Here is a 24,279-nt window from a genome sequence, read left to right as displayed (position 1 = left end):
GAGAGAGATGTTAATAGAGGTAGAGCAAGTTTTCTGGAGGAGTAAGAGTTTACTTAACCTAGAAAGCATAAAGGAAGACTTCATGGAAGTGGTGGCATTTAAACCAGACTTGAAGGCAAGATGGGGGTAGAGTAGGGTGAATCAGTATTTGGGGAATAGTTCTAAGGCAGACAATGAAATATTAAGGATGAGATACAAGCACTCTTTAGTTCATTGGCAAGTGCTAGTATCTTACTAGATCTAGAGCAGTTCGGAAAGAAGGAAGAGTATGAGATAACTGTAAAGTTTTCAGTGTGGGTAACTGTAAAGATTAGGACACCAAGTTGTAAGAAGAAATAGATTTTCAGAAAAGATAATGAGTTACTTTTGACATATGTTCCCAAGAGGCATTTGAAAATATAGATCTGGAGCTCAAAATACAAGTTCAGGAAGATTTTTGAGGATGAGCAGAAAAGAAAGCATGCATCTGATCCTTTGAAGATGCCTACATGTAACAAAGGAGGTGTTCGAGGTTAGCTTGGCAGAGTGAACACTTGTATTTATCCTCCACTCTCTCTTGAAAGCCATTAAAATGATTATAGAGGGCTAAGAAGGTGTAAAGGACAAAGACGAAAGAAACGAGAAAGAAATGAACAGCAGATGGAGATGTCAACACATTGGAGATGTCAGCACATTTTTAGAAGATGGAAGACAGAGCTAAGCACCTGCATGGAGAGAGGCTAACTGAAAGAAACTGGGGAATGCTTCAGAACCTTGGAGAGACTCAGTAGGGTACCTGGTAGGATGGAGAACTGTAGAATTTCTGACTAAGTTTATACAAGGAGTGGCTATATACCCCTGCCTCATCTCTACTGTGAATGAAACTTGAAATTTCTTGTCTGAAGAGGTCAAATCAAGGAGGCTGTGGATTGAGGGATGCCAGGTGCAGCTGAAAGAACTCAGGAGATTGGAGCATTCCTTTCTAGGAAATGGGTCAGCCTATAAGAAGAAAAACTAGAGATACAGTTATGTGAGATTCCCTCAGCAAAATGACCACATCCCCCTATCCCCCAGTGGTGCAGCCATCAGTGAATGCCAACATACCTACAGTTTCTAATATGCATTAGGGACCTCACTTTTAAATATTAATGGGCGGTATTGACTTAGAAATACGTAACAAACTAGACGTTTATGTATGTGTACAGTTTATTTAAAAAAACAAAATATGAATACAACAAGGTAACTCAAGAAAATATCCCAGCACTGAAGGATATGAGTTTCCAGATTGAAAGCAGCCATCAAGATGCTAGCACAGTGGATGAAAGCAGACCCATACCAAGGCACAGTGCCGTATTCAGAACCCTTGGGGTAAAGGGAGGACCTAACAGCTTCCAAGGAGAGGGGGAGTAAAAGCCTTGGGAAAATTATCTGACATTAGGATGGCTTCAGACTCTTCCAGAGCAACAGTAAACCTGGAAGCAATGGAGCAGTATCTTCAAAATTTTGAGAGAAAATTGATTCCAACATAGCATTACAAATTTTTAGTCATACAGGGTCTCAAAAGTCTACTTTCTAAGTTAACGTCTTGGAGGATATATGCTAACAAAACTGAGTATAAACCAAACAGAAGACCTGGAATGTATGGAATAAGTGAAAGGAAGATCAAGAAGGTTATGAATCTAGATTGAGTGTGACAGAAGGCTCTGAAGAGGTTTTTCTCAAGAGTAAATTTATAGAATGTTCCTATCTGAATATTTTGAAAGGAGATTTTGACAAAGATTTTGGAATATTATTAGTAATAAATATAACACAATCTGCTTTTTTTAGGTGAAGGGAGGAATTATGTAAGAAAGGGAAAAGCGAAGGGGAATTTCAGTGAAGAGAAGTTGCTTAACTTGAAGCCTTTTGTTTGGGATCTGGATTGTTTTACAAAATAGGTAAATAATACCACCGTGCCACATTTGTCCAGTTGCAAGAAAGAGAAATATGTTCTTTGATAATGGATGTTTTCTCCAAGAATCATCTTTTCATTGGTTTTTATTGTAATAGGAGCTGGTCCAAAGCCCCTTACACTACAAGAATTCCAAGATACGTATTTTTTTTTAAGATTTTATTTATTTATTCATGAAAGACACACACAGAGAGAGGCAGAGACACAGGCAGAGGGAGAAGCAAGCTCCATGTAGGGAGCCCGATGCCAGAATTGATCCCAGGACCCGGGGATCACGACCTGAGCCAAAGGAAAAGGCTCAAGTGCTGAGCCACCCGGGCGTCCAAGAGACATATCTGTACCTCTGTATCTACATCTGTTAACCTAGGTTTGATTTAGCTTTTATGTTGCATCCTTTTTTTTTTCTTTTTTCTTTTCTTTTTTTTTGTTGCATCCTTTTTTTGAAGGTCTGATAAATTGAGAAAAGTGTACATATTGAAGATACATTTCTCTCTGTTTTTCTGAGTTCGTGTATTTTAGACATTAAATCGCTATAAGAAATCACAGGTTAATTGGAATCATAGTCCTCTTAAGTTTGTTATTGAAAGAGAAACACCATAAAGACCAAGTTTACCACCACAACTTGTCTGCTTTCACTGGCAAAATCTCTGGGGCAGAAACTGTATTTTTGTGTGTCTTTGTGTGAATCTTGCTTTACTCCTTTCCTAGCTTTAAAAATTCAAACTTTGAATATAATAGCAAAATTCTGGAAAACTATGTAAGAATATGTCAAGGTTCTTAGTCAAAGCTATGGAAAAAGTTTTATTACAAGGGTTTTTATTACCATTATAAAAATAATTATTACAAAAAAAATAATTATTACATGCTCAATAATAATTGAATGATTAAATAAATTTTGACACTTCCACAGTATAGATATTATGGAGTCACTAGTAGTTATGGACTCTTCATAATATCAATTAGGCTATTGTGTGCATGTATATGTGTGTGTAAAATAAAACATGTAAATAAACATCTTCATGTGTATTTCAACATCAAAAGCATTCTGTTTTTATTTTTATAATCAGAAAAAGTCTTTTAAATAAATTAAACTGCAACCATATTTTCCTGTGTTAGATTTAGTTGCTGTTTTTATGCCTAGAATCAAAAGGAAGATTTTTGAGCTGCAAGAAAATTTAGAGGTCATTCAGTCCAACAGAAACCGCCAACAATCCATTTCTTCCTCCTACACACATTCCCAATGCTAAAAGTCTCTTTACAACATACAGAGTATTTTGTCATAGAGTCTTTTCTTAATCTTTTCAGTTGATGGGCAGCTTGCTGCCTCAAAAGACCAACCCATGCCACTGTTCAAAAGCTTTTTGTTAGAAAAACCTTATTTTCAGTTAAAATCTGCTTCACTGTGAGTTCCATTCAGTGATCCATGTTTTGCTCTTTGGAAATGTACAGTCTTCTGCATATATGTTCACTAAAAATACTTGTATTTGCTAGGCTAAACACTGCAAGTTTGTGTACTATTTCTTTCTGTGAAAGCAGTGTGCTTGCCTTCTCTGGAGATGAGGGCTTGGTTTTCTAGACTGAACACTATGTTTAAGATGTGGTTAAACCAGTGCATGCAGGTTACCAGTCCTTACTTTGATCATTATATTTGCATCGGTGAAAATAATACTGTATTCTATTTTCTGCTAACCCTGTCAATATAGCTTGAAATTTTGCTGTAGATCTTTTGGGAAGGAGGGGCATGAACTAATAGGATAATTATTTTCTCTCATACTTGTTATGATGAATTTTTCTGAGATTTATTTCATTTATCTTTATACTTATTGCACTTTGTTAGGCTTAATGTATTCTAATTTGTTGAAATTTTTTTAACTCTTGAGTTTTTCATTTAATATTTTAGATATTCTAGCTTTGTGTCACTCACGGATTTAATCAATGTGCCTTCTCTATATGTACCCAATAATCATATGATACAAACATCTAACCATGAATTCTCAGCCAGTACATATTTATCTCTTTCCCTTAGTAGCTGTGTGACTTTGGACAAGTTAACTGAATTTTCTGCTTCAGTTTTTTCCTATGTAAAAAGGGAATTAATAATAGTATCACCTGAAAGAGTTGTTATGGAGATTAATATAGTGAAGCATTTAGAATTTTATCTGGCACAAAATAGAACAAAGCGGGTGGAAAATCGCTGTAGGACAGTAGGGCTAGCAGCCAGGGAACAAAGCTAGATATGAAGCAAAGGAGAACAAGGACAGACTGGAACTCAAAAGGACAAGTGATCCCATATCTGTGTCTCACTGCCTCCAACTTTGATAAGCAGCTAATTTGCAGAAGAAGCTGGCACCTGTTGCCATGGGGCCATCCATGCCTGGCTTAGGTATTGGAAAAATTGCTAAGGAACTCCACAGGAGCTGCAGGTGCTGAAGGTCTGGCCAGGCAGTCACTGGCAAGTGCGTCATATTAATAGCATATAGCAGCACTACATTCCCCTGAAAGCATCGTGGATGCTACTTTACTTCCGCCACCAAATCACGTGGGTGCATATGTTTTTGTAGCCAATCCCAACTTAGAACCATACAGAAATATTTCCGACAAATATCCTTCCAGCTCAGCTATGTTCGACAAAGTATACAATCACTGCAGGAGACAAGCCCTTCCAGACAATGAAAGAAATTATAAGTTACTTTATATCCTATAATATGCAATATTTGTACATAAAAGACCAAGGCTTAATGTGGCTGTTTTTAATATAGTTTACTTTTTAAATTATAAAAATAATGTGTGGAAATGGCAAAATGAATTAAATATTAACATGACTCAGAAAAAGTTTCTCTGTATTTCACATCCAGGCTTATGTCCCAGAAATAACTATTATTTATATATATTTTTATATATATATATATAAATGTATATATACACACACATATATATGCATATATATACACACACACACATATATATATTTTTTTTTTTTGAAGTTCGATTGGCCAACATATGGTATAACACCCAGTGCTCATCCCGTCAAGTGCAGAGGTAACTATCCTTTGAATAGTATCCTTTTAGAAGTTTTCTGGGTATAACCAAGCATATAAAAAATATATTTATAATGTACATCCTTTTAATAGCCTTTTTTCCCCTGCTGTTCTGAGACTTGCTATTTCATCTTACTCTTTATCTAGAAAAGGTTTCCATATGGACACATAAATCCAATGAGGAATATGTCATTTGTTTATGATCAGCAGCTTATTGTTAGATATAGAAGTTGGTTCTCGTTTTTTGCAGTTATCAACAGTTCAGTGAGTACCCTTTTACATATTATCTCTCCTCCCTGTATGAATACAAATATTGGCTAGATTCCTAGCAGAAAAATGGTTGGGTCAAGGGGCATGTGCATTTGACTTCACAAAACTTCTCACAGATACATAAAGCTCTGGAAGTTCAGGGGAAGAAAATGTTTTAGAAAATTAGCTAGTCAGAAATGTTAGAATCAAGAGAATATTCTGAGAATAAAACATTTAGATAGTACTTGATAGGTGAAGTAAGATTTGAATGAGCAGGCTTTTTAAAAGTCAGTCTTAAATTATTTTATATTTTTAAGTGATTCAGAATAAACTCAGACAAGAGAATAAGCCACTTAAATTTTTTTCTGTAGGTTAAGAACACAGATAAAAGCAATGAGAGAGGTTCTTAGGACATTAGTGGGGATGAAAGTGTTAGCATTTGCTCACCTTTTCAAACTATTGTTTCCTGGGATCCTTAATTGTACCTCTTCATTCTGTGTGTCTGAACCTCTTTGTCCTTATCTCCTAAGTAAATGGTGATCAAATAGAGAAATGATACAGTGTAAGTGTAGTATATGAAATAATTCATCCAACAGATAGTAAAGTGTCTCATATGTGCCTTCGCTGTTTTATGTGATAGGAATACATCAGTGAATATAATAGAGAACAGTCTTGACGTCAAGGAACTTACAGATTGCGTTCCTACACTCCTTAACTTACAATTGCTGTATTTTTTGAGTGCCTGCCCATAAAAATAGGCCCCATGTGTGTATATCATCTGTACTTATCATTATTTTCTCCCCTTGCCCTGCTCTGTTTTTTTCAGCACTATTACCACCTGATACTTAATGTTTGTCTTTTATCTGTCTCTCCCAGTAAGTAGAATGCAAGCGCATAATTGTGGGAACTTTTCCTTTTAACTCCTCTCACCTCCCTAGCACCCAGCACACAGTGCATGAGGCACTCAATAAATATGTGTTATGTAAGGAAAAAGTTGGCTATTTGCCTCTGTACGCTGATGCTCTTAAGTAGTAGTTTGTTTTTCAGCTTTATTGAGATCTAATTGACGTACAACATTGTGTAAGTGTAAGGTATGCAGTGTGATTATTTAATACATTTGTATATTGCTATATGGTTACCACCTGCAGTGTTAGCTAACACCTCCATCATGTCACACTTAGCATTTCTTTTTTGTTATGAGAGCATTTAAGAGCTCTTAGCAGCTTTCAAGTATATAATACAGCATTGTTAACTGTAATCATAAAGCTGTATATTAGATCCCCAGAACTTATTTCTAACTGGAAGTTTGTACCCTTTGACTACATCTCCGCAGTCCCCCAACCCCACTCCTCAGACCCTTGTAATCCCCATTCTACTCTGTTTCTATATAAGTATGGCCTTTGAAGATTCCACATATGGATATCATACAGTCTTTGTCCTTTCTTGTCTGACTTATCTCAGTATAATGCTGTCAAGATCCATCCATGTTGCAAATGGAAGGATTTCCTTCTTTCTCATGGCTGAATAGTATTCCTGTGTGTGTGTGTGTGTGTATGTAGACACCATATCTTCTTTATCCATTCATCTGTTGGAGGACAGTTAGGTTGCTTTCATATCTTGGCTATTGTGAAGCTTAGCTAATGGTACAGTAAACATGGGCATACACATAGATCCCTTCGAGATCCTGTTTTCATTTCCTGTGGATATATACCCAAAAGTAGGATTGCTGGATCATACGCCAGTTCTATTTTTAATTTTTTGAGGAATCTCCATGCTGTTTTCCATAGTGGCTGCACCAGTTTGCATTCCCTCCCAACAGTGCGCAGTGTTACCTTATTGTCCACATTTCTGCCACTGCTGTCTCTTCTTTTTTATGATAGCCATTTTAACAGGTGTGAGTTGATATTATTGTGGTTTTGATTTGCATTTCGCTGATAATTAGTGATGTTGAACATCTGCCTGTGCCTCTTGGTCATTTGTCTTTGGGGGAAAATATCTATTTAATTGGTCTCCCCACTTTTTAATTGAACTAATTTTCGTTATTGAGTTGCAAGAGTTATTTATATATTTTCTATGTTAACCCCTTTTATATATATATTTATATATATATATATATATGGTTTGCAGATATTTTCTCTGATTCTGTAGGTTGTCTTCCATTTTTTTATTGTTTGTTTTGCTGTGCAGAGCCTTTAATTTGATGTGGTTCCACATGTTTATTTTTGCCTTTGTTGTATGTGCTTTTGGTGTCATAACCACAAAATCATTGCCAAGACACATGTCAAGGAGCTCTTTCTCTGTTTTCTTCCAGGAGTTTTGCAGTTTCAGGTCTTAAGTAGTTTTTAATCGTATTGTTTTGTCATTTCTTAAGTTTTTATTTGAGTAATCTCCACCCAATGTGGAGCTCAAATTCATGAACCTGAGATCAAGAGTCTCATGTTCTTCCAACTGAGCCAGCCAGGTGCCCCTGTAATTGTATTTTTTAAGGCATTCTTTGATCATCATATATAAAATTTCAGATTGCTCCAGTTTCTATCATTTCTCCTTACTTTAACTTTTCTCCATAGCACCCAATTTCTAACATGCTATATAATTTCTATAGATATTCTCCATCTTAGAGTATAAACTCCATGAAGGCAGTGATTTTTGTATATTTTAGTTACTGTTGTATCTTCAGTGTCTATGGTGAGAACACACATACTTGCTTCAAAATTAAGTATTTGTTGAATAAAGGATTGAATTGCTTGATTCCAGGAGAGACAGCTGAAAAACAGCAATTTTATAAGATATTTCAAAAATGGGAGCAGGAGAGAAAAGAGAATGACGGACCTATTTTATGTCTTAGTTGAGGCTCTGGGCTTGAACTCAGAACTCACTTTGTGCTAGAAGATCATTACCAGTGAATGAGTGAGAGAATTGATGAAGCAAGAAGAAAAGGCCCACAAGATATGAAAAGTAGGGAGGTCAGGAGAGTGGATCTGTTTTCAGTAGAGTCACAGGTTCAGATGCCCACATGAGGGAGAGAAGCAGAAACAGTCCAAACTAACTAGTTTTAGAATCTAGGTAAAGTTGGTAAACGTAGCACAGTGATTCTTAAGCTTGAGCTCACATCAGAATCATCTGGAAAGCTTGTTAAAACACAAGATGGCCATGCTCCATCACCAGAGTTTCTTGATTAGTATGTCTTGCGTGGGGTCTAAGAATCTGCATTTGTAACAAGTTCCCAGGTGATGCTAATGCTACTGGTCTGGAGGATCACACTTTGAGGAACTGCTGACACCTGTGAGTCAATAACCATGTATAAGAGAAGTTAGGGGTCAAGGGATTACCTGTGCTGCTGAGGGATAGCCAGTATACCATGAGGTCAGGTGGGCAAATCAACAGCTATCTTTATGCATTCCAGTCTCCTCAGGTAGTAACTGGAGGACCATGGTCTACATGGTTTTTTAACACCTCTTAGGACTTACCACAGTGTCACAGTGCAGTCCAGATATTACACAGTAGGGACACACTCATACACAGAGTGAATTTCACTAGCACTATTTAATAGAAGCATTTTGTCAGTTTCAAGCCTGTGTTAACTTTGAAATATCCTTACCTTTTTTTTTCCTGCAGTAGAGGGAGCTATAGTCCAAACTGTATTTATTTAGCAGTAGCACCTAATAGGATTATTTTCCTTTAACATCCTTTTTGTTTAGTCTTTTTTTTTTTTTTAACTTTAAAAATCCACTTTAATGAAGTATTTTAAAGGTGCAGTTTATTGTCTTTGAGCAACTATGTAAGCCTGGGTAACTACCACCCATTACTATGGAATACTTTAAGCCTAGTCTTGTGATTTCCACCCTACCCCCAAATACATAGCTGCTTTAAGTCACTACAGGTTGTCTGTCTAGAATTTCATATAATTGGAATCCTGCAGTATGCACTTATTTTTGTCTGCCTTTTTTAAAAAGATTTTATTTAGTTAGTCATGAGTAACAGAGAGAGAGGCAGAGACATAGGCAGAGGGAGAAGCAGGCTCCCTATGGGGAGCCCGATGTGAGACTTGATCCCAGAACCCCAGGATCACGACCTGAGTTGAAGGCAGACACTCAACCACTGAGCCACCCAGGTGCTCCTGTCTGCCATTTTATTCAGCATAATGTTTTTTAGATTAATCAGTGTTGTTACATGTGTCAGTAGTTCACTTTTTCCTCTTGGTAAGAAGGATTCTGTTGTATGGATATACCACATTTTCTGTATCTGTTCTCTTTTTGATGCCATGAGTCATAGGCTTTAGAAGGGAATCGGGGAAGAAAGGAATTGTGCTCATTTACCATTTATTTGACTACATGTTTAAGCATCTTGCTCTTAATTTTTTCTTTCTAGGAAGTTTTTAATGTTTCCCTTAAAAGTAATGGTATCTGCTGTTATCAAATAAAATTCTAAATGTTGCTAATCTTGCTGCTGCTTAAAGTAGAGATGGCATAGATGGAACCATAGCAGGCAAAATTTGTGGCAACAGTCTTCCTCTCAAAACTCAGTTATTGTTGCCTAAAGTTTGTTACTCAAAGTTTGCTCTGACTTTTAAAAAAAATTCTAGTGAAACTTTCAGTTCTCCCTTTGCAAAGAATTTTACTGATCAAGTTTTTCTTGATATTTAGCTAGGTTTGCTAATTAGCCGTTCTTTCTAAAGGGAGTATTTTAGTATGATAAAGAAAACTAGTGATACATGAGGAGAGTATTAGACTTGTGATCAAGAAGTATACGAAAATGTTAATTATAGCATCTAGGAGGTAAGCGGGTATGGGTTTCACTGTAAAATTCTTTCAACGTTTCTGAAGTTTGAAGGTTTTATAGTAAAATACTAGGGCAGGGAGGAGGAGAAAGCCTAGTGAATTGTTGCCCAGGACAGATAATGTTACTGATGTTGCTACCCTGTCCTCCAGTAGTTCTGGTTCTCCTTTTTATAGCCCCTGTTATCTGCCTGTGCCTATAAAGTTATTCTCAGTAAAAGCAAATGAAAGCAGAGTTAGCCAGCTACTAGACTATTAAAGCTAATCCCCTAGTGAACAAGGTTTTGAAGTAGGTTCAAAGACAGTTCTGATAATGGTTTTGTCAGTAAAACATCAAGAGTAGTAGTACTTTTAAGTTTATAAGCAAAAGCGTCCAAGTAATATATTTGGGAGAGAGGGAGGAATCAATTATATTACTGGGGTGAGGATTCTTAGCCAACGAAAAGACAGTTCAGGTGGGAAGACTGGAAAAAGAAAGCCACTATTCCCTTCCATTTATCTTTCATCTTTGATCTTGTCTGTAACTGGATCCTAAAGTTAACCTCCTGCCGTGAGAGAAGGAATACTTTTCCAACTGGATGAGAAAAGTGGCATTAAGTCTCCTGTTCTGTGCTGTTCTCTGCTCACTTAGCCCTGACAGCTGATTTGCAAACTAAGTCAAATCCATAAGTATTCATTAAGTAACTGCCCTCTTTTCAGAATTGTGCTATTTGGAAATTAAAGCGTATGAAGACTATAAGAAAACTAGACTGGCTAAAGAATATTCATTAGAAGTAATGGGGGTTAGGCTTCTAGAATCAAAATCAGGGAAATAGTATGGGTGAACATTGAAAACATTATGTTCAGTGAAATGAACCAGTCACAAAAAGGACATACTGTTAGGATTCCACTTATATGAAGTACCTGTAACCAAGCTGATAAGAACAGAAAGTAGAAGGTGGTGCCCAGGCGCTGAGGGAAGGAGAAAGGAGAATTGTTGCTTTAAAGGGTGTAGAATTTCAATTTTACAAGATGAAAGAGTTCAGGAATCTGTTTCACAGTTGTGTGAATATACCTAATAGTATTGTACTTAAAAATAGTTAAGATGGTAAATTTCTTTCTTTTTTTTAAGTGTAGTTGATACACAATGTTTTATTAGTTTCTGGTGTACAACATAATGATTCAACAACTCCATATATGCTATGCTTACCACAAGTATAGCTACCATCTGTCACCATACAGTGCTATTACCATTGGCCATATTTTCTGTTCTGTACCTTTTATCTCTATAACTTATTCATTTTATAACTGGAAGCCACTATCTCCTTCTCCCCTTCACACATTTTGCCCATCCCTCCACCTCTTCCCCTCTGACAACCCTCAGTTGGTTCTCTGTATTTATGGGTCTGATTCTGCTGTTTGTTTATTCATTTATTTTGTTTCTTATATTCCATGTATTAGTGAAATCATATGGTATTTGTGTTTCTCTGACTTCACTTAGCATAATTACCTGTAGGTTCATCCATGTTGTCACAAATGTCAAGATCTCATAAGATGGTAAATTTTATGTGTCTTTTTTACCACAATAAAAAAAAAAAATAGAAAAGCAATGGCACGCCAGAAAGGGAATCATAAGGTAAATGCGAAGCATCTACACTTTGACCCCCAACCCTCCCCTCCAGCCCCTATAACTTATACCTGGGGCTGTAATGAAAGGAAAAAAAAAAAAAATACGGCTGAGAGAAAACTAGAGCCCCAAAGGAAGAAGAGTAATTTGTTATTTCAAATGATTGCAAGGATCCTAAGAAATTATATATCAGGATACTGCTACAAATAGATAGCTAATGTTAAAGAAGGGAAAAGTTGGATTGAGAAAAATATAAGTAGATGGATTTAATGTTCATTTTCACAAAATTCTAGAAAGTCATATGACTTTGATATGAAGACTGTAGAGAAGAATTAGTGATAAAGAAGAGCCAAAAAGGCTTCCTCAGAACAAGTTCTTGTTGGACCAACTCTAATGTTCATTTTGGATTGGTTTAATAATAGAGGATTAAGTTTCTCCATGAATGTACATGGTGTTCAGCAGGTTGTTTGACAGAGTATCTCAAATGGAAGAGCGGGACTCTTCCTCCAAGATGAAGTAACAAGGCCAGGATTTACCCTTCCACCCAAAGCAAACAGATAATACATAGGAAACAATGGTTTTCAGAACAGTATAGAGGAAGCAGTGAAGGAGTGTGGCCTCTGAGGGATGGGAAACAGACCAAGAACCTTGAGTTTGCCCCAGCTTGCTGCCTTTATAGAGCTCATGGGCCACAGCACAGGGAGGAGGAACTGGGGCCAAATGCAGCAGCCTCCCTGAGGAGATCAGAGTTGTGAGCCCAAGGAAACTAAAATAGCTGGTATTTATAGGAAAGAAGCGGTGAGCTGCACAAAGAACCCAAGACAATCCCCCGGGAGTATCCAGTAGAGGGGAAAGAACTATCTGTACCTGAGTTGGGGGAAAGAATCATCAATGAGGAATTAAAAGGAACAGTTTATGGTGACCACACAGGGCCAAGAACAGTGTCTGTTCCCAGTAGCTTGACTGGAAAATCTCATAATTCATAGAGTACTGAGTAGAGTATTCAGGGTAGTCCTTCCTCAGTAGTGGGGAATAATCTACTGCCTTGGATCTGCATAGTAAATCACAAAAACAAGACCTGAAAGGATGAAACTGTTTTCAAGTAACTTAACTATATAACTGAACAAAACTCAAGATTTATAGGAATACAAAATTATCTAGCAACCAAAAGATAAGACTCATGATACATACCTGGCATCCAGCCAAAGATAACATGTATGCAGACAGGCCTCAAGGCATGACCAATAATGAAAATAATCAACTGAAGCTAACTCAGAACTCATATAGCTGTTAGAATTAGCAGATGACATTAAAGCAGTTATTATTATATTCAAAAAATTAAATAGAGACATGGAAGATACAAAACCTTAATCCAACTTCTAGAAATGGAAACTGCAATGTCTGAATTGAATGATACACCATAGAGGATTGAACAACATGCAACCCAATTTAAAACCTGGCAAAAGAATTAAACAGATACTTCATAAAAGAAGATCCAAGGATGGCAAGTAAACTCATGAAAAAAAATATTCAACATGATTAGTACAGATTACAATTACAGTGAGACACTAGTGAATGAGACGATCAAAATAGACCCACACTTGCAGAGTGACCTCCCTTTACTTTCTGACTGTGGACTTATGTGGAGATGTAAGGTAAGGCATAGAACATCTTCTAATTCTAAGAAGAAAGTCAAGAAAATCATGAAGATCCTAACGACCTGGGAAAAAAAAATTGGAAACTGGATCTTTTGCCAACCCAGAAAATCCTCCATGTAGCAGAGAAAAAAAAACATTTTAGGAAACATTTTTATCGTTGGATAAGCATGAAAGCAGGCTGCAGTCTGCATCACAGGCGGATTGCAAAGACAGGAAGAAATTTCACCTTCCCATATAACCAAGCAGACACAATCCATTGCCATACGTGTTCTAAGATAAATTGTAATTTGTCCTTCTGTAAGAGTGCTTCCTCCACAGCACCATTTGCTTTACATAGTTCATTCTAAATTCACGTGGTAACTGGGGTGATCATCTGTGTTAATTGTCTTTATCCAAAGGAAAACCAACACTTCTGTCTCTGATAAGGGTTAGTTAACAGCTTTGGAGAGAAAGGCACCTACGCTAGCATCCACAGTGATAGGGACATTGGGGTGCATCTTCCTTTATGTTTATGTTGCAAAGGCAGACCTAGAGGAGAAACTAAATTGTAAAGTTGGCAAGAGGTTTGCTCAACTTTTAAAAAGATTTATGTACATCTCAGACAGTTTTCTCAAGGCAGTGATCTAAGAAGAGGGAAAGAAGGATAAGGTGTTTTGGCACCTGGAAAAAATTAATATTTTATTAACCTTTACAAAACTTACAGCTCTGATAGTGTTTTATTGCTGAATGAACTAGCCTTTGTTACCATCTACCTCTGGGCTTTTTGTTACAGAAGCTGACTCCCACTGTTTATGTAGTTTAGGTATCCTGTATCCTGTAGGCAAAATCATCCTAACTTACTCAACTCCTAGGGGTAGAAGATCCCTCCCAGCTTCCTTATATCTCAGGACAAAGCCTGAACCATCAAAGAGCTCAGAAATGTCTGCTTTGTTCAGTTTATCTGTTTTAAAAAAATGTATATTTTGCAGTTGAATTTATATTATACCCGCATTAGCTTTAATATTTCTTTCTTCCCCACCCCTGCCCCTTAAAAAAGAAGAAACTTTAAGACTTGAGAAAAGATGTAGGGAAGAGAGAGAGGGGTAAGTCTTTTTGGAGAGATTAAAATTATATTCTAACCAGTCTGTTAAAGACATTATTTAAACCCAAGTATAAATGAAATGGAAGTTTTAAGTCAATTATTTTTCTTTTTTTTTTTTTTTTTTTTTTTTTTTTTTCTAGTTAAGGTCAATTATTTTTCAAACAATCTAAGGAGGTTTTGTTTTTTAGTTACATTCACATGTAAGCCTTTTTAGAGTTGTAGTGTCTTTCCATGATACACTGGATATTTCCATTGGTAGTTGTCAGTTACCAAGTCTTGTTTGATAAGTCAACATAAAGGACTAAGTAAGTACATATTGACTTGACAGCCTGTTCTTTTAGCCTTACCGTTTCTCTATCAACACTTACATTTTTCTCCTCAGATTTGGTTGACTTTTCTTTCTGTAAAACTTGCCTGTTCAGTAGTAACTGAACCAGGTAACTAACTGGTAACTCAACCAACCCTTGTGTTGAGATGACTTCTGGTACCACCACCTCCTGAATACCTTGTCTTTAGGTAAGAGAAAGCTTAAAGAGACAACATATGAATAACATTTAGAAATAGCTCTAAAAGTAAGCTAACATCTGTTCAAACTGAAGTACTTAATAGCACCTTTCTTTATGCCTGTAGGCTTTTATCAGTGCCGCTTGTCATCTATTAAAACCATAGTTTTAAAAAAAATTCATATTTAAGGAAAAGTTAGTGTGGTAGTTGATTTAGATTGTAGACTTTCTCAACTTTTACAGCAAAGATCACGCTTCTCCAGTTGTTCTGTTTTTAAAATCCAGGTTACAAATCTTAAATGTGTATGTAATAGTATACCATGTCCTCAACATTCTTTTCTGAATGTGTTATCCAACATAAAAAAGAATCGCTTAGCTATATTAATTTCAAGCATTGATTTTATTATAAATTTGTGAGTGTGTGGTGTGTGAGTACATGTGTTTGTGTGAGTACATGTATGTGTGTGTATCTGTGTGTGTGTGTGTGTGTGTGTGTGTGTGTGTGTGTGTGTGTGTATGTACATCTAACCCCTGCTCTCTAGTCTTGCTCCAGGCCCTTGGGACCAAGCAGCAGTGCTAACAGTCTGTAGAGGTATCCCAGAGGTTGGGGGTAGGAGTTGCATTAGTTCTGAGGGCTGCCTTAACAAATTATCACAAACTCGATAGCATGACAGAAATTTATTCTCCCATAATTCTGGAGGCCTTAAGTCTGAAATCCATTCCCTCTAAAGATGGTCCATGACCTTGCAGCAGCATAGCTTTAATCCTTGCCTCTGGCTGCACATGACCTTCCTCCTTTTGTGCCTCTGGGTCCAAAACTCCCTTTCCTTTCTCCTATAAAGTTACAAGTCATTGGATTTAGGTGAGTCCTAAATGCAGGATGATTTCATCTCAAGATCCTTGACTGATTACATCCCCACAGACCCTATTTCCAAATAAGGTCACATTCTGAGGCTCCAGGTAGACATGAGTGGGAGAGGTGGCCACTACCATAGCATCCCCCAGGGAAAGGAATCATTTTGCAGGAAACTCTTGAATTTTCTGTCACTGTTCCTTCACACACTCCCGTCTCAAGAGATGACCAGGAGACCTGGGATTCCATAGAACTTAGTGCTCCTGGGCACACTTGTGCTGAGAGCTCCCAGAGCTTCTAGTCTCCCTGCAGTAAGCACACTCAGCAGAGTCTCTTGCTATGACCAGCCAAGTATGTTTTTTTCAGTTCCAACTTCTCTGCCCATGACTTGGTGAATAAATCAGGTCTCAGTCCAGGGTCAGGGAGTGAGGCTCGAAGCCCCGTGACTTACTCTCCATTCCAGCTTTACCCAGTTACAATATTGATAGGCAGTCCCCATTTACCTCAGTGCTGTGTGTTTTTACTTGGTTTTCTAGAACTGTAATGGTAATCAGAAAAGGTATTAATGGAAAAGATATCAATATGCCTATTTTTAAGATAAATTTCAGCAAAATCACTGTAAAGGAATTCTTCATCTAGCCAAATGCTAGGTCCAGCTAGTTATTGCTGAAATGAAGAGTTAGAACCCAGATTTCCTGACTCTCAGGTGTTGGTTTTTTATGCCCACTCTGAAGACCCCTTTAATAGGATTGAGATTGGAATATCCCCAACAGTTTAGGTAAAATTGATTGTTTTGTGTCAACTCTATCATTGTTGATTGCTGAGTGGCCACTGTGGCTTGCACTGCCCATGGAAAGGTCGGGAGTCCTTGTCTTCATATAAACGAGGCTGTTACCTACTGAGAGCACTTATGAAAGTCTTAGACCTCCTGCAAGTCCATAGTGTTTCTGAAAGCTTTATTTAACAGTTTGCATTATCTGCTGAAAGAACTGCAAAAACTCTTAACTAAAGTATTAGCATATAAAAGTCCTTGCTATGTCCAGGTAATGTACTAGTTATTTCCTTCAAATGTCTATTAATAAATGTGAACTAAGCTCTAGTTGTACTATGAGCCCTTTAAGCTGCCAAAACAGAGGGTTGATGTTATATGTGACTTTTTAAAAAATGTTTGAAAAATCATGAGGTGGTTGGTTTTATGCCGTTTCCCAGCATTGTTGTCTTCTGTGCTTCAGACAGGTATGTGGACTTTGTTTTTTAACTGTCTTCTGAAGCCTGGTTGCGCATCTTAACTGGATTTTCTTCTGCACTGCACTATTCTGGAACACGTTATTATGTTTTAGGTCATGTGAGTGAATGAGTTTCATTCTGTGATGTGTTTTTCATTGAAGCTAAGAGTAGGTTATTGGTTTCCTCTGCCAGTGTAACTAGATCACTCGATCTTCTTGTTGCACTCTAATTGAAGCTCATTTCTCTCCCTTTTATTTTCAGATATTTGTATCTGCTGTTCTCCAGTGATGATCTTTTACCTTTAGACCACTGGGTATTCAACACAGAGGCTCATCCTCTGCCTGTGTTACATTTAGCCAACACCACACTTTCAGGAAATCCTGCTGTTCGATGAAAGCGGCTCCAGAAAGACCATTCTCACCTGTGTTTTGTTTACATGGACCACTACAGAAATTAGTCTGGAGAGGGGGCTTTTGGAAACCTGGACCTCATAAGTCAGCATGGCAGGGTGAAACATGACTGTGCCCCACAAGACTTTTCAACTTGTAGATATCTCAACTTTGAAATGATTCCATTTTATACCTGACCAAAACCTGGTATGTGTAAGACAAAGACCTGGTATGCTTGGATTCTTAAAGAGATGGTCACATGGGAAATTTTGCCTGTTACTGCTATATTGTTTTTAGCATCCTGGAATCTGGAAACTAGACTGCCTAAAGATATGCCGAGAATGTGGAGCACCTTGCGGGAGTGAGAGATGGCCTTTGGAACCGATTATATATTTGTTCCTTCCAAAGCTTTCAAATCAAATATTTACTTATTATTTATCCCCCTTTCTCCATTTTTAATAATGGAAGGAACTAAAACAAAAGAACAGTAGAACGGCATCAAGAGCAAGAAGACTGGAAAAAGAAACAGAAGTACCTGTCCCCATCTCAGTTTTCAAGTTCCCCATTGGACGGCCAGACTGGCAACCATTTCAAATCCCAGTGTATTCCATTGAAATTTCTTGGTTAAATTTCATTTTCTCTGGGGGCATGATCTCACAAAGAATACTCTTCAAGTCTTTGTCTCCATATGGAATCATTGAAACTGCTATTTATCATAACCACTACTTATGAGCCTGGGTTTGGGATTTTGTGCATGTTGATCAGTCTAGTGTTGGTAGCATGACAAAAAGTGGGGGAAACACTATAGTTTGTCTCCTTGAAACCTGTTCTAAGAGAAAGCCTTGGTCTTGTTGGTAGGGGATTTTTTTTTTTTTCCCAAACCAGCAAATCTACCAAGTGAATTTTATCCACTTTAACCTTCTTATAAATTTAGTAAAATCCCTCAAACTTACAACTTAATGTAGCTTGGCAAAATTCACTATACTGTTTTGCAACTCTGAATTTACTTACCTTGATGAGCCAAATTTCTTTTACAGCCTATTACATCAAAAACAAACTACAGTGAAACTTGCTTAAACATTCTATCTGGAATGGGGATAGGGGATCCTTTATTTATTATCTCTTCAGATGAGTGAGTTTTTCACAAATATTTTATGTAAAAAATAAGATTCAGCTTTTATTTTCTGCAAGGATATTTATAGAAATCCAAAGAATCAGAACAGCTTCAAAATAATTTTTAGTGAAAAAAATGTATAATTAGTCATGTTAACTAAATTTGGGATATATCTAAGGAAGTTTCTCTTACCATCAATAGATTTTGCAGTGATATTTATTTTTAAAGAAATTACTATTTCTTTATATTTGGGGAGAAGAACTTAAATTTTATCAAGAACTGTATTATAAATATGCTTGTAAATTTTCTGTCCCTTGAATTTATGTCACAGTGCAAGACACTTTCTTCTTTACATTTAATACAAACAGCTTCCATTGACAATAAAATTAGGGAGCAGTATAATTAGTCTAATTATTTACTCTAATTTGAAAATTTCATGAAACAATGTGAAAGAAGCCCACCTTGGAATTCTGAAGGCATATTCTCTTATTTTGATAGCTTTTCTTTTTAACCTTTTATTAGCATGTAGTAGATTTAAATTGGAGAAAGATTTAATAAATTAATATAATTAAGTATTTTCTAAGGGTGATCATCTTATACCACCAAGAGTCAGACAATCCTCACAATTTAGCAAATGATCCAGAAATGATAATTACCCCAGATTTTTCAGTATACACAGAAGATAAGCATGTGGAGCTCTAGTGCATTATTCAAGTGTTTAAGAGAGTTAAATTTTAGCACACATTTTGAAATTATAGTATCTTTTACTAGAAAAATTAAAATTCTTAAATGACAAGAGTCGACGACTAACTTGAGAAAGGGAAAGTATTTGGTTCTCAAAAAAATGTTAGCCTTCCCCCTGAATAGTGCAAGTCCACTTACAAGTCACTAAATAGTGTGAACGACTTGAGGTAGCAAATTGCCGCTGGGTAGAGACAGTGAGCCACCCACACTTTGTTTAGAAGGGTGCACAGTAAAGGGGCCTTCTTGGTCTCCCAGGAGCTTCTCAAGGAAGGAGAAGACAGAGCCCCGACCCGGCAAGTGCTCGGTTTCTATCTCTGGGCTGAGTGGGGCTTAAGAGGAGGCTAGAGAGGTGCTTGAACATGGCCAGTGCTCGTTCAAGCGAAGAATCAAGAATTGAAGAATCGGAGAGGTACAAGGGAAGGGTCTTCACCACCACCCAGTACCTCCCCCTGTGATGACAAGACTAGAGCTTATCACAATGCTTCCATTGTTTCCTTCTCTGAATACCAAAGGCAATTAAAGTCAGCTACAGATGACTTGCCAGTGTCATGTTTCGTTTTGTTTTGTTTTTTTACGATTTTTAAAATTATTTCCACTAAGATTAATACTTATCCCACTTTCTGCTTAGTTTTCCAAGAGTATTTACTTTCTTTTGTCCCTTGCCGTCCTTGGCATTTCATAGACCTATTACTCAGGTTAAAATACTCATTATGTGTATAAGACCTTTGCAGAGAGCCTAAAGATGCTTCTTTCCAGGTGCCTCTTCAGAGAGCTGACACCTAATTTTGTGCCTTTGGCACAAATGTGCTGAGTAGATTGATCAGTTGGTACATAAAAGAAAAGCAGAGATGTTGAACACCCCTCTACCTTCTCCATTTCTCTTCTAGAATTTTAGAATCACATTTTTTTGTTGAAACCAGTATAAAGTTGTTAAAGCCAAGTGAATGCGGCCCTAACCAAAAACCCATCTCTGCAGATAAAACAGACACCAGTCAGAGAGTTCTTGCTTTCTGGGGAGTTGCATGTATGTGTTGTTGTGTGCCTGACACCAACTTCTACCCGTCTTTGAGCAGAGGTGTGTATATGTAAGAGTGAACTGGATGTTGGAGGAACACGTTCCTTTTGTGAAACGTTGACCTTCGTTCTCTGTGACATCAGCTAAGGCACCCCTGGGCTGCCCTTGGTAGATCTTAACCAAGCGGTTTGGAACTGTGACCATCGGCTTCTCATCTCCACTCTCCTTTGCCAAAGTCTTTGTCCGAGCTCCAGATTTGTTGTTAAAAGATTCTGCTTGCCATTCTCATTATACAGTTTCTCCTTCAGCCTGGATTTCTGTGAACGAATGCATGCGTGAGTGAGCGAATGAGTGAACATAGAGTCCCTGATAGGTGCCGAGCACTGTGCTAGGCGCTCTCGAGCATTAGAACATTTTGTGACTCTGGTGCCATTTTCTGTGTAAGAGTAAATTCATACCATCGTAAATGTTTTCCAGTATGAATTATGTTACAAAATCATTAATTTTATATTTCATTTAAATTAAAGAGGAAGAGAAATGGTTTATAATATATTTTAAGCGATGTGTTACTATATAGTACTAACAGCTATAATTGTAGTTAATAACTAGTCTCTTGGAAAATGTCAGAGAAATACTTGATTTCTGATGTAACTTTGACTAAAATACTTTAGAAATAAATAAAAACATTCTTATTTTGCTATATCACTTGAATTATATAATGAAAAAGTAATGTTTTATAGAAATGCTGGTTATTTTATATTCAAAAAATTTTGTCATGTAAGTCATGGGTAAAATCTGCAGTTGTAAATTATTTTTCCTCTGCTAAGGGTCCCAGTCATGGTCCCATGCTGTTAAATATAAATATATATATATATACTAAAATATTTCTGAGTTCCAAATAACAGTCTTTAGAAATCATATTTTGAGTTTTTGTTTCTCTTTAGTCTCCATACCTTCCAATTGGGTAGCTCATATTCTTATTCTTTACATAAGTATATACATAAATACAATCATACACAGATTTTGATATTGTCTGTGTTAACAAACACAGTTGCTAACCAGTTTTAGCTACACAAATTCTAAGCAGAATAATTGGGTAACCAAATATGATCTGGCAATATTTTAATGTACTTATTCTGGTTCAAGAACACAGATGAAGACGATTTTCTCTTCAGCTCATTCAGATCATGATGGAAACATTCTTTGATCTATAATAGGTCAGCAAGCTTTTCTGTAAAGGGCCAGATAATACTCTCGGCTTTGTGCACCATCAGTCTCATGTATCTGGTACTCATTTCTGCAATTGGAAAATGAAAGTTGGTGTAGACAATATGTAAACAAGGGATGTCGCTGTGTTCCGATAAAACTTTATTTACAAAAGCATGGAGAGCTGGATTTGGCCCATGGGTCATGGTTGCTAACCCTTGATCCCAAGTTAAATTTCTGTAAGACCCTTATGTAATCTTTGATCTGCATCTTTCCTCTGTGTTTGAGTTACATAATTCATTTTTAAAGCAAAAAGATGGTATGTATGTATGATTGTATGGATTTGTGTAACCTAAAGCTATATATTTTGTGGTCTTGAAAATAGGTCTACTCTTTGGGAGTCTGTTCAGGTTTCAATATGATATAACTACTGTGAAAGAGGCATTTTTGTTGTTGTTTTGGGGGTGTGCTATCAGCCAGTTTCCTTGCCTTGTCATTTAGTGCCACGATTCCAGACTCCCCATGTAAAAAGGAGGGTCTCTGTGGTGTCAAAATATTCTCTCCAAGCTCCGCCTCCTTGTTGACCTTTGGACCAGGACTCCGGATTGCTGGAGCTGCAAAAACTCATCCACTTGAGTATTCTCAGATCCCAGCGATGGGAATATGATAGAATCTCTGACCTTTGTGCTGCAGAAACCAATCTCTTGAAAAATTAGAAGCAACAGAAAATGGGTTATGTGCCTCATTTGCCAGTTGGCAGCCACTCTTCCTTTTTTAGACCACAGGATGGTACTGCCCCTGTTACCTCTAGAACAGCCTGAAGCTGAGTGCAGAGAAAAGATCTATCCAAAAGGAAGTTCCCTTTTCTCTTACTGCATAACTTGCCTCACATCCTTTACAAGTCCATAGCGTTATTTCAGAATGTCAATAGACATCATATCTAAATTAAAGCATCTTCAACATCAGCCTTACATTTCCGCCGTTGAACAGCTCCTCTCAAACTTTGCTTGAGCCCAGCAGCACTCGTGAAATTACTCAAAGTTACATGACACCATATTACCTAGTATATTTGCAGTGTACCAATCATCGTGAGAGAGAGATTTTTCACTAAGAATTTTATTGAATAGGCATTTTGCTACTTTTGGAAATTCTAGAGGAGGGGGAGCTTGTAAACAAGCCTTTATAGTTCCAGCATATATAGAGCACTTCAGTTCAGTGTGGTTGTAAGTATGAGCACACAAACACATAAACCCACATCTATACGTGCTAATATGCACAAGATTTTAACTGCAGATGTCTTGCTGCTATTGAATGCTACAGAATTATATGGCAAATTGCTTACCAGAATACTCCATGGAGATAAGCTCAGCTCACTCTTGGGAAGAATTATTTCTTAGAAAACAATTTAGTTTTTGTTGGATTAATTAAATAAGGTATCCCCAGTTTTAATGACTAGATTTGGAAATTGGAATGCCATTCTTCAATCTCACTGGTCTCAAATTCACTGATAAAAATCTCTCCCTAACCTAGTAAGTGGAGTAAGAATAATCTTCTAGATCGGTACCCACTGGCCACTCTTGAGCTGATTTCCAGTCATGTCCTCCATATGTAACTTTTATAAATTAAAGGTAATATTGTATATTGAAGATCAAATAAAGATGTTCCTTAAGTGAAAGTCTGTGTTTATCCTTCATCTATACCCACTGATGGCAATAGAGTTCAATCTTCCTACTTACATGACAACTTTCGCTCTTACAGTAAGTGATAGTCTTCAGTCTTCTACCTGAAGAGAGTATTTCTTTTGGTTCAGCTAATCCTTACATTGATGTTAGAGAAAGAGGAAGAGATTGTGAAAAGATAAATTTTTTTGAAGATTAATTTATTTTGGAGAGAGAGAATCTCAAGCAGACTCCTTACTGGGTACAGAGCCCAACTAAGTGCTCCATCCCACGACCCTGAGATTGTGACCTGAGCCGAAATCAAGAGTTGGATGCTCAACTGACTGAGCCACCCAAGTGCTCCTGTAAAAGATAATGTTTTTATCCCATCTGATTTTGAGAACAAAAGATGGGCCTATGTGACAATCTCACAGTATAGCAATACTATGCCTAGCACCTCCAGGACCTAGTCTACCCTGTGAGGTCATCAAGCTTAAATGCCTTACTCACTGGATCTCATTCCATCACATTAAAATCTGACCTGGTTCTTGAGCAAAGACAGGCTTCAGAGGCTTGAGGAATAGGATCAGCTAGGCTATAGATGGTGGTTTAATCTGATACTGTAAAGTCGCAGGATATTTAAAACCCTGAACCCCGATACTGTAAAGTCACAGGATATTTAAAACCCTTATGGCATCAATAAGGTAGTGGTCAAATCTGAAGCAACAGCTGATTTACAACCTTGAGGTCTCGTTCTTTCCGGCACCGTGGATTTCAACTTGATCAAAATTTTAGACTAGTAAATTTACATTGTTGGCGTATAAAAATTCATTGCGGACTTACCTTTTCAAGAACAATTAAAACACGACCAGATGAAAGAATAAGGATCTCTGAGTGACTACAATTTGATAAAATCTGGGCCTCTGCCTGCCAGATAGCTGAAATTGACAAAAAAACGTTCATGCTAAGAGCATGAGCTCATCATAGAAACATCATAGATTGGTGATTGCTGGGGAGTGAGGGGGATGGAAATATTGGCCAAAGGGCACAAAAGTCTTTAAGAAATAAGTTCTGAGGTGTAATGTACATGTGGTGACTATAGCTAACAATACTGTGTTACGTATTTGAAACTTGCTGATAAAGTAGGTTCCATGTTCTCACCATCTCACAGTGTTAGATGATGGGTGTGTTAACTAAGCTTATTGTAATCGTTGCACAATATGCATCATATCA

The 24,279-nt window shown here is 37.2% G+C and overlaps 1 protein-coding gene across 8 annotated transcripts in view; it reads left to right on the top strand.

Annotated features, from left to right (window-relative positions):
* The window catches only part of MAN1A2 (mannosidase alpha class 1A member 2), a 212,516-nt gene that overhangs the window by 163,813 nt on the left and 24,424 nt on the right, over positions 1–24,279 (top strand). For 2 of the 8 annotated variants that reach the window (XM_072769610.1, XM_072769609.1), the window contains exon 14: positions 17,182–23,063. The exons of 3 other annotated variants lie outside the window; for them this stretch is intronic. In XM_072769610.1, coding sequence (XP_072625711.1) covers positions 17,182–17,314 — 133 coding nt within the window. In that variant the 3' untranslated portion in view covers positions 17,315–23,063. Of the gene's footprint in view, positions 1–1,806; positions 2,955–5,115; positions 5,233–14,719; positions 14,854–17,181; positions 23,064–24,279 lie in introns of those variants that run through there. 3 more of the 8 variants (XR_012004142.1, XR_012004141.1, XM_072769615.1) reach the window with 3 other exon arrangements.

The sequence above is a fragment of the Canis lupus genome, chromosome 12 (genome assembly GCF_048164855.1).
Source record: "Canis lupus baileyi chromosome 12, mCanLup2.hap1, whole genome shotgun sequence".
Classification (NCBI taxonomy): domain Eukaryota; kingdom Metazoa; phylum Chordata; class Mammalia; order Carnivora; family Canidae; genus Canis; species Canis lupus.
Note: the sequence above shows the minus strand (reverse complement) of the source record. Positions and strands in the feature narration are given on the sequence as shown.